This window comes from Coffea arabica, chromosome 2c (genome assembly GCF_036785885.1).
Source record: "Coffea arabica cultivar ET-39 chromosome 2c, Coffea Arabica ET-39 HiFi, whole genome shotgun sequence".
NCBI classification, from domain to species: domain Eukaryota; kingdom Viridiplantae; phylum Streptophyta; class Magnoliopsida; order Gentianales; family Rubiaceae; genus Coffea; species Coffea arabica.
Window position 1 is genome coordinate 9,762,177 of NC_092312.1, and position 12,544 is coordinate 9,774,720.

Consider the following 12,544-nt stretch of genomic DNA (forward strand, 5'->3'; position numbering starts at 1 on the left):
CAAATATGATTTGACTGCAGTTTGCCTGGTGGTGTACTTGGTATTGTAGTCGGTGCATTCCAAATTTAATTGTGTTGACTGATGTGCCGCGCGGGGTGAATAAAGGCACTGCTCTTTGTACAGTTGCTTTGTGTACGACATTGTACAATAAAGAAGTGCTGGAATTTTTCATGTGGATGACGCATGACGTGTTAGTAATTACTAACACTTTAAACCAAAAGCTATACGTGTCGTGGTTCATGCTTATGGCAAATAAACGTGTCCCTAAGCACTCATAATCCCACTAATTTGCTTGGTTCGTTATATTTCATTGACGTTAATGCTATATATTCCGCTAATTTGTCAATTATAATGCATTGTTTTTACTCTTCAAATTTGTCTTTGATCCTCGTTAGTTGAAGAGGAAAAAATGATTGTTGTGTTTGGACTGAAGGTCAAACTGAAAAACTTTTTATGAAAATAATATATATAGCATTTTAGGGATCCACTCATTGGTAGTGGTATAAACGAACCTAATGAAATCGAACACCTTAATGTTTAAATTTGTTTGTTTATTTTAACGAGTTTGAAATTTTGTTCAAATTTGACTTGTTTATTTGTTGAACCGAGTTTAAACAAACTTTTTATTGAATTCAAATGTCATCGAACATTGTTCAATCTTACCTTGAATGGTTGCTAAACCAAAGTTGAACCTTGATTAGTTGCTAAACCAAAGTTGAAAAAACTCTTATCAAGCCAAAATTAAATCGAGTATCAAGTATTTTGGTTCATCTTTCAATCCTATCTACTGGGGTTGGTTCAATAGTCAGGGGAGAGTTTTTATAAAACTCCTCACTGTTAGATTCATGGTTCAAATGGGTAAGAAGGGTGTGGGGAGCGATGGATGGATAAAAAAAATATAAAAAACTAAATTAGCAAAACATATTGGCAGAATAATAGAAAAGAAAATCCAAAAAGAATTTATTAACCTTCTGAGTTGTGAACAAACGCATCCGTGAACCTCACCGTTTAAAAAAAAAAAAAAAAAAAACCTCCCCCGTTAAAGGCGTGCCTACACTCAACTCATATTTCACGCTTTGAAAAGCCTCGTACTAAAGGCGGAAACCCAAAAGTAGTTCTTCAACCTTTATAAAGCTTCCCCATTTGAAACAACGGCTGTAACGTAGCTCAATTCAATAGGAAGTGGATGAATAGGTTCTGATAATTGATCGAAGAACAAAGAAAGACAAGCCAATCAATTGAGGCACCTAGTCTTAAAACTGCCAATTTCGGGTAATTTGTTTCAACCAATTAATATTCCTTCACTGTTTCATGCAATTAGGGCACCAGCAATCACAAACTTTCATATATTTATCATACATAAATCTAGTGTTTAATTATTGTAAGCTTTTTGCTCTTCTATCTGTTGGATAAACTCAATTGTTTCTTCCTTTACGTAGAAGTGATTTTCTAGTCATCTTAATTTGTTGAGCTGCCTGTGCGCAATAAGGGTTTTGATTTTATAGGTTAATATATGCAACTTTTTTGCAGATTGGTGTTGCAATGGATGCACAAGCAAAGAAGAAAGCGCTGTATAGGGCGAAATTAAATGCGCAGAAGAAAGAGAAGCGTATTGATTCTCCCCTTGTTAGGTAATTCTAATCTTTAATGCCCTTTGAACTGAGATTTTGATTAACTGATGTCAAAATCTTTGCTTTGAATGTGATAACTAACACTTAAACTTGCTAAATATGGTAGACTAGATGTAAAATAATGAAACAAAAATAGCAGGGAATAATGTATGGAGTTCTTTGAAAGCCTTTTAGTTTGAGCTAATTTCATAACAATGATTGCCTGAGTATGGTGAATTCGTGGTTTATTGGGCTAGGTGTGAGGAAAACGGGGAGGGTGTAATTGAGAACTTGGGATCTCTACTGATTCAAACTCGTTTTATGGCATAGTGAAGAATGAGATACTTGAAGCAAATAATGGTTAATGAACTCTCTAACTTCAATTTTGGTCTAATCGGTTCTCTTTTGCAGGTACAACGAACATGATCAACCAGTATGTAAAGTTTGTGATGTTGTTTTGAAATCTGAGTCTCTTTGGCCTGCTCATCAAGCTTCTCGTAAACATCATGAAGTAAGAGTCACTGTTAGCCATGAACTTGGATGCTAGTAACCAGTGTACAATTTAGCTTTATGTACCTGGCATGCTTTGGAAGTAGGGGTGCAAACGAGCCGAGCCGAGTCGAGCTTTGGCCTTATCGAGTCGAGCCTTAACTTAATTTCATCGAACTCGAACTCGAGCTCGAGCTCGACGAGCTGGTAATTTTCAAGCTCGAGCTCGAGCTCGACTCGATTCGAGCCGAGCTCGAGCTCGAGTTCGAGCTCGAAAAAAATAAAAAATAATTATTTTATTTTTTAAAAAATTAATAAAATAATATTTTTTCTTAATAAATAATAAAATATTAAGGATATTTATGTAATTTTACTATTAAAAATAAAAATAAAAAAAAATATATATATATATATACTCGAGCTCGCGAGCCGGCTCGCGAGCTAATGAGCTTAATGTTTTGAGCTCGAGCTCGAGCTCGACTCTGGCTCGAGCAGCTCGAGCTCGAATCGAGCCGCTCGCGAGCGGCTCGCGAGCGGCTCGATTCGTTTGCACCCCTATTTGGAAGTCCACACCATTTACTTGGTACCATCTCATAGTCACACCATTGTAAAGAGCCATAGTTTTCTGTTCATTCTAACATAAAATGCTTCTACAGGAACTTAATCTGGTAGTGTGGTGTCTTTTCTTCTACTTTGAGTTGTATGCTTTAGTTACAAAATTTGACATTCAACCAAGAACCAGTCTTTTGCAATTGTCATATATTACTGATCATTTCATCAATCCCAAATACTTGGGGATGTTAGTTTTGTGCACTTACACCATTTCCAACAGTAGGTTTTCTGATTACAAATCCCAGAATGGCTGGTTAATAATTACATTAAAGATTATAGTTATAGTAGCCTTGAGATCTGCTTCTACGGGTGCTTTGGTTTTCACACCTGTTGCTCTGTTCTTGTGAATCCGTTTTACTTTTTATCCTCTCTTTGTTACACATAATCAAGTTAATGGTGTCCGCACTTACCATAGCTTGTGTATTATATTGATGTGTCTGATTCAGGCAATTAACAATCTCAAGGCTAGTGCTGCTGCAGTAAATCGAGCTAATGGTGCAAAGCCTGATCCTTCTAAGGATATGGCGAGGCCAAAAACTGAACAGCGGGATGATTTACATAATCATAAGCCTGAACCTTCCAGTGGATTACCTAAACCTCGACCATCCTCTGTGCTTCCTTCTGATTTTTTTGACAATCATGAGGGAAAGAGGCAAAAGAAGGGTAAGGTTCTGATATTGGAGAAAGGGGTTTAATTTTCATAAAATTCTTTCCATATCAAATCTTTATGATTTTTGTTAGATGAAGTTGCCTCCAAGTTTAGCTTTTCAATGTAGAAGTTTCAATGAAAAGGAGTGCATGAGGCAAGGTGCCATTTTTCCCCTAAAACTTCTAATAAGACATATGTGAACTCTCATGCAAGTATAATGTAATACTTTTGAATGCATTCAACTGTGCAACTGATTAACCTTTAAGCTTTGGGTTGGTGCTGTCTTTTTTTTGGCTTGAACTCCTGGTAAACTTTTTCAATGGGATTTCCTCATCTATTTGGATTTTTCCATTTTCTTTTAATGCTTATCATTAATGTAGATCTCTCTTTTCTCACTCAAAAGGAGAAAACTAGTTGGATTGAATTTTCTTCTTAACAGTTTGTGCCTCTAGATGGAGGGCATTTGTTGTTTCTTCTTCTTTGTGGTGTTATTGAGAAATTTGTTTTGGAGGACAGGTAAATTGGGTTCTACATTCATGGACATGATGATTTTGGTATCTATAACATGATTCTGAGTGCCTTAAAATGGATTGAATTTTGAAAGACAATGTGCTTTTGTGATTTTTTCTGTGCATTGGAGGTGCAAGTGCTAATTGTATGCAATAGAGTACCTCATTTGCAAGTGTAATTGAAAATTTACTTTCAAATTGATGCCATTTTGCCACGAAAAACTTCAGTGTCTTTTCTATGCAAGGTGTGATCCGATTCTCTTGAATTCTCCTATTCATATAGTCTCTCACAATAGGCACAGAAGAAGCTCAGAAAGGAACACTTTGTTATATCATGTCTCTCAGAAATCACACAGAACTAGATGAGGATGCAATTTATCTGCACGACAAACCTTTTGGATAAAATTTTATAGCTTCTACTTAGTGCATATATAGTGACAATGCGGGGGGTGGTTTACTGGACATTTTCATGAGTTTTCTAAAGCATATTGTTGATGCCATTAATGAGTGGTGTCCGCTATGATGGGAGATTCTGACTTAGGTTGGAATGCTCCTGTGGTTGCAGAAACTCAAGCGGTAGATCCCTTTGCCTCAAACAGTAAATTGGATGGCTTTGCTAAGAATAGAATTGCTGATACAAGTGTTGACATTCAGTTTTCCAAAGAAAAAGGCCTGACATCCAAAAAGACTGCTGTCCCTGAATCTAAGCAAGTCAAAGGAGCTCTTCCTGAGGGTTTTTTTGATGACAAAGATGCAGACCTTCGTGCACGTGGCATTACACCTGTTAAACTGGATGTCAAGTAAGTATTGTTGTTTACTTATGTGTCTTGATCCTTTATATAACTTTGTTTTTAAAGTTAGTTGACGGTGAAATAGTTATCGTGTAATTCACTAGAAAAGAGAGGCATTTGAGTATTCATTGAAGTGGTGTGATGTTTTCCCTGCTGTCCTGGTATCTTATGTCATCATGAGCCTCATTTTTGGACGCTATGTTTCTTTCTAAAAGTTAGGTAGTGAAAATATTTATTAGCTGCTGAAGGAAGAATACTTTTTAGAAATGCTAGGTGCCATTTTGCTTTCGCTAGTGTGAAAGGTGGTTAACTAAATTTTGCAAGTTTTGATGTTTGTCATGTTAGCTTTCTTGTTTGCATTTAGATGAATTAAGTAGAATTATGAATTGAAGTTTAGGTTTTTGAGTGTCATGGCATTTAGATGTAGCTCATTGTTTGTCCTTTCATCTTGAGAAACTGTGTGCTTTTACCATTTTGCTGGTCGTATTTAATCTTGATGACTAAATATGGATTTGCTTGCCTGGTGATTATGGAAATTGGAAAACTAGTATGGTTGCTGTTTAAAGCTTTTCCTGGCCATGTTTATTGAAAACCAGCTGCCACTTTCCATCTTGGAATTGTTCTGTGATGTACTGATTGGATTGTTGGGTTTCCTGGCCATGTTTATTGGCTGATTAGTATGGGTGTAAATTATGGTTTCTTGTATGGGCAGAAATTGATCCAATTTTATTCTGCAGTAAAACTGCACAAACCCAATTACCAGATAAGCCCAGTTGGGGCTTGAAAGTCATGCAACATTTTGGAGAAACTTGAGAATTATATTTCATGTTTTACTTTTGTTCTGGTTATTGGCTAATTTACTCTAATAATGAGAACGTCCTGGTGCCTTTGGGTTTATTACAAGGTAGGTGGCTTTTGGTTTTGCTGATGCACTGACTTAATTTACCGTTGTTGTGATTCTTTCTCCTCCAAACCCTCTCTTTTATCTCTGTTTCAATGATATTGGCTTGATGGACAAATTCTGGACAGGGATGAGTACAAGGAATTTGAAAAGTTGATTCAGGAAGACTTGCAAGAAATCGATAATCGTTTGGAAGAAGAAGAGGTCATCTAGCTTTCAGTTTACAATTAAATGATGAATTCTATCATTCATGTACATTTGCTGCCTTGCATGCCTGCCATAAGCTTATCATTCTCTTTTTGATCTGCAGATTGATGCTGCTGAAATGATAGAAGAGGCTGAAACTGTGGAGCAAAGGTAAGCTTTTATTAGCTAGAAAGGAATAAACCAGTTGGAAACATCTTATGCTTCATCTTGATGTAGTCTGGTGACCAGTTTAAATATAATTCTTGAGAATTTAAATTGTTTTGAAGTGAATATATACTGGACTCCAGAAAGTTTGTGTTTTCATTCAAATTCCTACTCTATCATTGTATTTTGGAATAATCTTGGATATTGTATTTCCGTGTTTTCAGGACCTATAGAGAGAGAGTGAAGATGTTGAGGAGGAAGAAAATGGAGCTTAAAGCTGCTAGGTCTTCTGTGGATGGTAATGGTATTCAAGATTTGGGCAAGAAATCTATCAACGAGGAGTCATCAAGTGATGATGACAGTGATGAGAATTTAACAGTCGATTGGCGAGCAAAGCATTTGTAAGCTCGGAAATTTTGTTTGGAAGGTAACTCTCTCTCTCTCTCTCTCACACACACACACACACACAACTAGACAGACACATGCACACATATTTATCATGATCTTTCTTTCTTTAACATGTTTTGGATAAAATGTTCCTTCAAAAGTTGTTGGTCAAGAATGCTGAATTTGGTATCTTCACTTGCAGATCAAAGGTTCTGATCATTTTACGATTTCGTGAAGTTCGGATAAGTGAGATGACCGAGTGAGAATCATCTCATATTAGATAAGCTCCACTATTCCCAGGCAAAAGTTTAGGTGGCTTTCTGATCAGCTGGAATCCAACCTTGAGAAAATGCTAGTAGGCTAGCATTAACAAATTTAAAGGCCGAAATTGCAGGTTTTCACCAAGTGCCACAGAGTTTAACTTGTGCGAGCCTTATAGATCATTTAGATGCCATGCTGAGAGCGCAGTTGTTTTATAATTGCAGCAATTACGTATGGTGAGATGGATATAGTTTTTGGAGCTTAGAGCTGTGATTGGTTGGAAATGCAGATATTGTAATTGGAATTCTGTATGATGCTGGAATGATGCGAAGACATCTTTGCAAAGTGCTTATTGACTATAGGTATTAAATTGCCCAGTTTACTCGTTTCATCGAAACCAGGAAAAACTAAACTGCAACCTGCATAGTGGACCTTTATCCATACCACTCATGTTCCATGAATTCTATTTCCTTGTTAATCTCGGCTTTGAGAATGTATCTAACCGTCTCAGTAGAATCACAATGTACTTAATTTGTAAGTTTGGCCGTGATTTGTTCCCCCTGATAATAGATTCAACTGAGATGTCCAACAAAATAAACGCGAATGTCGCAGACCACGTTGAACTTTATTCTAGCGTTGGAGTACATGGTTCAAAGACTCGGCCGAGTCATTACTGGATCGGTATTTTTCGTTCCGATACAGGGACGAGATGACTCTGCGATAATGGGTCGCCGTGAATTCGGTTGAGACGTCTTCGAAACGGATAGAAATGGCCAAATCATTTCGAGTCAACTCAAATTTTTATTATTTTTACTAATTTTTTATTATTTTTGTTTATCATAATTTTTTATAATTTTTAGAATATTAAATGTTTCAAAAATTTACGTCTCGTCGAAATTACAACCGATATGCAGAAACCGTTGTTCGGACCACGACCATGACCGCGGTTTTGAACCATGTTGGAGTATGAAATGAGGTTCATTTACCTACATAAGCATTTGCCTTTTGTTTTATTTACTTTCAAGAGGAGTTTCAATAGCTTGGACCGGATACCTATTAGGGTCTGTTCCAAGCATCACTGCTCCAGAAGCAGAAAGGAGTACTCTTTTAACGTTTTCAGTCGTATTAGGGTCACTCGTGTTAAACGGCTAAGCAGGTGGTCCTTGAAGGAGAATTGATGGCGCCATCAATGCCATCAAAGAGTCAAATGTCGAAGAGGCTTGCGGATCTTGACACAGTACAGCTCAATTTCACCTTAATATGTGCAAATCTCCATAGAGGTCCACAATGGAAGCCGAGGTTTATGTTAGAAGCCAACTGCCAACCGAAACACGGGAAAAAGAAATCTTGACACATTTATTGGAATACAGGGCCAGTTCTGTTTCCAATGAAGGCACAATAGGTGTTAGTCTCCAAGCAAAAAAAAAACTCCTATGAGCAAAATTATATGCGTCTGTTTACAGGTGAATCAATGATGTCCAACTTAGTCGTTCAGATCATAACTTTTACAGTAAACTTGCTCTTTGTGTTCTATTTTGAACCTCGAAGCCAAATTAGCACAAGAGATGAAAAAAGAAAATAATTGCTGACAAATAAGATGCATTTCTCGTTTAGTTGCTAAGTTGTAGAGGTCAAAGGACGTGTATGAAATCCCCCATTTCATTTCATTTCATATATTTGCTGCAAGGCTATGGTAGAATGAGTTAGTATACTTCAGGCAAGCCACAAAAACAAGTGTTCTATGAAACACGGTAAAAGATTTCAAGCGGATCCGCATATTGACTTTTGATTCTTCTCCTACTTAATTTCCCATAGTAAACACGTCCATAGCTAGAACAAACGAGTGCACAAAATATGCCAAAACCTCGCACGTCTGCCGTCCAAAAGCTACAATGAAGTAATTAATGACTTGATTAGTGAAGTATTTTTGCTGAACACGCCAGGCTAACATGCAACATGATTAATCAATGCAAAACCAGTTGGTATACAGCTCAAATTCACACCAGGCAAGGCATCCTAGTCCCTTATTGACTCGTCGTTATTTGTTAATGTTTCTTAGTTTTCACTCTTTAATAGCAATGAATGATCACCATATTACCCTTCAGATATGAAACTCCAAACTCCACAAATACTTGAGAAAAGCTAAGCCTGAAGGCTTGGAAGTATTCAACGAAAATGAGTAAGAGCTCATCAAATGGCTCCCTCGTTCCGTATGTTTTGTGCTTTGTTACCCTGCATTTGGCTTCACCAATATTTGTCGCCAATGCAAAACAAGGCAGGCACCAAGAGAGTGATAGGATCATCAGGTTGCCTGGTCAACCGGCAAACATTACTTTCTCTCAATACTCAGGCTATGTAACAGTTGATAAGATTGCTGGCAGGGCTTTATTCTACTGGTTGATTGAATCTCCAGCTAGTGAGAAGCCTGAGACAAAGCCACTTGTTTTGTGGCTCAATGGTGGACCTGGCTGCTCATCCATTGCTTATGGCGCATCGGAGGAGGTTGGCCCTTTTCGGGTCAGTCCTGATGGCAAGACACTCGGTCTGAGTCCATATGCTTGGAATAAAGGTAACGGTCAATGGATATGATTACAATTGCCTTACATTCATAAGTGAATCACATATTTATCATACCGAAACAAAAAGTTAAAAGTGCTTCCACAGCTCACATCATGGTAGAACGTACATCAACTGACTGTAATAGCTAGAGCACTTGTCAGGTTGAACTCTCACGTTATTCTAATTTAATTTTTTCTCTTGCTTTGTCCCTTGTAGTAAGGTTTAGATTAGTTGGGCAGAACTTAGTTATTTCTGGTGCGTTTGTCATGAGTCATTAATCAAACAGTAGTAGAAGGAATCAGACACAGAATAATGGAGATATGGCAAACAAAGACAGCATGCCTAAAATTTACATTTGATGCAGTGGCCAACTTACTATTCCTGGATTCTCCTGCTGGTGTTGGATTCTCTTATTCGAATACTTCATTTGATATGGTGACTGGAGATAACAGAACAGGTGTGTGGGCATGGGTTGTTTGGTCATTCGTACGGCATTGGTTTTTTTTTTTTTTCCTTGGTCACTGACATAGTGGTTTAAAATTGCAGCTAAAGATGCTTATAACTTTCTGAAAAGATGGTACGAAAGGTTCCCTCAATATAAAAACAGGCCATTTTACATTGCTGGAGAAAGTTATGCAGGTTTGATACTCCATCACCCCTTCCCCCTTGCTGATCTAGCCTTTGACTCCCCTCTTCATAATTAAGTCGATCCACTTCTCAACGCCTTTCATCTGACCAACTGCCTTGGTTTTCAGGTCACTACATTCCTGAGCTATCTCAGGTCATAGTCCGACACAACAAGGGTCTCAAGAATCCCATCATAAACTTTAGAGGATTTCTGGTAGGATTTAACACAATTTGGAGAAAAAAAAATCCCTTACAACATTTATGTAACTGAAGTCAGTTTTAATCTTTATTCCACTCAAATTTTGCAGCTAGGGAATCCGCTGATTGATGATTACTATGACAACATAGGAACATTTGAGTTCTGGTGGAATCATGGATTGATCTCGGATTCAACTTATGAGGCACTAAACAAATCCTGCCCATATGACTCGTTTTTGTTCCCAAGGATCCAGTGTTACCGAGCCCTTGAAAATGCTTATTCGGAGTTTGGAGACATCAATCCCTATGCCATTTATGATAATCCTTGCAACGACTTCGGAACCCTCATCAATAACTTAAATATGCCCCTGGTGAGTCTTTGGCATCCTCACCTAAGACCAGACCACTCATTAATTTTATCCTGGGAAAGTCTACAACATATTCTAACAATCTCTTTAGATGCCTTTGAACAATCTCTTTTGTATTCGTATCCATTCGCATTTTGTTGATCTTGACATTGAACATGCTCTGAAGTGGACCTCATCTGTTGAATATACAGCCCTGGAAATTCAGAGGGAATGATCAGTGCATCGTGAAGTATACGAAAGTGTACATGAATAATCCGGATGTACAAAAGGCTCTGCATGCGAACATTACTCAACTTCCTCATCCTTGGATGACTTGCAGGTTGGACTACAATTAACCTAAAGAGGAAGTTGAGAAAATAAAAAATGAAACAAAAAATAAATGTTGAAAAGCTTAAGCTGTCGCATAAATAACCTGTTTTACCTCAAAACACATCAAACTTCGCAAAAACAAATAAATAAAGAACTGGTAGAGACCAATGTGACGTCTCAGCCTCTTGCATTGCAGTGAAGTCATAAGGAGCAGCTGGACTGATTCCCCGAAATCTATGCTCCCCATTTTCAAAGAACTTATAGCAGCAGGCCACCGACTATGGGTCTTTAGGTAAGTAAATAAATTAGACTGCATGTTTGATCTTCTTCCTTCGATTGACTTGGTTAATCCTACCTTAAAATGGATCCAAAAGTTTTTGACTTATGATTATTTTATAGTGAACCCAAAAAAAAAAAAAAACCCCCACAAAAATTTGATGGTTAGTGAATCTGGAAATTGATTAAACAGCGGAGACACAGATGCTGTTTTGCCGCTCACAGCTACCCGCTATTCCTTGAAAGCTCTAAACCTCAAGAACATTACTGATTGGTATGCGTGGTATGACAAGCAAAAGGTTAGCGACATTATATAAGTGCATATAGAACCATTTAGTCTTTGAAATTATGTTTCATTTGGATATTTTACGCAAATTATCTGCCTATAATATAGGTTGGTGGTTGGAGCCAAGTACATGAAGGTTTGACATATGTGACGGTGAGAGGAGCTGGGCATGAAGTTCCATTGGGCCGCCCTAGGCTTGCTTTGACTCTTTTTCACCATTTCTTGAAAAACAAAAATCTGCCTTCATCACCAAGTAAACATTGAGTGCCCAAAAGGATTAGGAAGCAAGTTCCCGATCGAGCAATTTCAGAGCTCTATACATACATATGGGATTGTTTCACTGTTCATACTTGGGTAATGATTTGAGCTTTTTGTAATTTGTTATTTCCATCCTTTGTGTGGGTTATTTTTAATGTCAATTAGCTGTACTCCAGCTATTTGTATTGATCCTTATTTAGTTGTAAAAATTGATTTACTCGCAAAGGTTTAACTAGTGACAATAGCTATTGCCAATCCACCGGCAAAAATTGTACTGCCAATCCTAGCTTTTATCAGCCATCCTTATTATATAGTTTATCACGAAATTAAATTCAACTAAATGATCATTAAGAGAGGATTGAGTATTTCAGAGACAGATGCCTGAAATTAAAGCCAACTTTGAAACTTTAGGACTTAATAAACACTTTTTAGAGTGAGGGATCAATTAATTAAGATCTTGATTAGAAGTTGAGGGACGTCGATTGAAATAATTATTTGTCCTTAAAGGGCTTTTCCTGTGGTTCAACCACTTCTCTATTTATTAAATAGCACTTAATTTTTCTCCCTTCTCTGGAACCATAGTAGTGGCTTTAATCTCTGGGTAGCACGCACCATGTTTTAAAAAACTTTAAAAAAAAAAAAAAATTGGTGGCTATAAAGGATTAAAGGGTCGACGACAACTTTGTAAGATAACGGATCACGAATTATTGATAACTTTTAGCAATAAATGTATTTGTGGAATCTAAAAGCGAATCAAACTGGGAAATCAATTATTAAAAAAAAAAAAAAAAGGAGCCCAAGATGAGAGGATAAGAAAGAAACAATCAAAATATTCCACAGTCCTAATTCCATTCTGATCATCATCATGCTTTAAGAACAAGCAAAAAATTGATACATCCATGCCTAAAAGCTATAAAGCCACTTTACATACATTGACTATATTGTCCCTTATGCTTTGCTTGCCTTCCACCCACGAGTTATGAATAATTCAGCTGATACCTTAACCCCCCAGCACCGCCTGAAAGCAGTAACTTGAACTTTTTCACTCTTTTTTTTCCTTTTCAACTTGTAAAAAAAAAAAAAAAAAGAAGAAAAAAGATCGA

The 12,544-nt window shown here is 37.2% G+C and overlaps 2 protein-coding genes across 4 annotated transcripts; both read left to right on the top strand.

Moving 5' to 3' along the window:
• Window positions 1-1,092: 1,092 nt before the first annotated feature.
• LOC140003983 (protein ABA AND ROS SENSITIVE 1-like) lies at window positions 1,093-6,957 on the top strand. Of its 3 annotated transcripts, none has more exons than XM_072074245.1 (9): window positions 1,093-1,272; window positions 1,531-1,631; window positions 2,022-2,121; window positions 3,158-3,374; window positions 4,399-4,669; window positions 5,690-5,765; window positions 5,872-5,918; window positions 6,137-6,339; window positions 6,502-6,957. In XM_072074245.1, exons 2-8 carry the CDS (start codon window positions 1,543-1,545, stop codon window positions 6,315-6,317), a joined length of 981 nt encoding a protein of 326 aa, XP_071930346.1. In that variant the 5' UTR covers window positions 1,093-1,272; window positions 1,531-1,542; the 3' UTR covers window positions 6,318-6,339; window positions 6,502-6,957. The 3 variants fall into 3 exon arrangements, with proteins under 3 accessions (XP_071930346.1, XP_071930347.1, XP_071930348.1); XM_072074246.1 differs by having other exon boundaries at window positions 1,094-1,272; window positions 4,411-4,669; XM_072074247.1 differs by having other exon boundaries at window positions 1,096-1,272; window positions 4,435-4,669.
• Window positions 6,958-8,679: 1,722 nt separating this feature from the next.
• On the top strand, window positions 8,680-11,694 carry LOC113729074 (serine carboxypeptidase-like 27). The gene is made up of 9 exons (XM_027253403.2): window positions 8,680-9,129; window positions 9,484-9,576; window positions 9,666-9,758; window positions 9,875-9,960; window positions 10,055-10,315; window positions 10,504-10,631; window positions 10,818-10,913; window positions 11,091-11,196; window positions 11,292-11,694. The coding sequence occupies exons 1-9, from the start codon at window positions 8,736-8,738 to the stop codon at window positions 11,445-11,447; spliced, it is 1,413 nt and encodes a 470-aa protein (XP_027109204.2). The 5' UTR covers window positions 8,680-8,735; the 3' UTR covers window positions 11,448-11,694.
• Window positions 11,695-12,544: the final 850 nt, after the last annotated feature.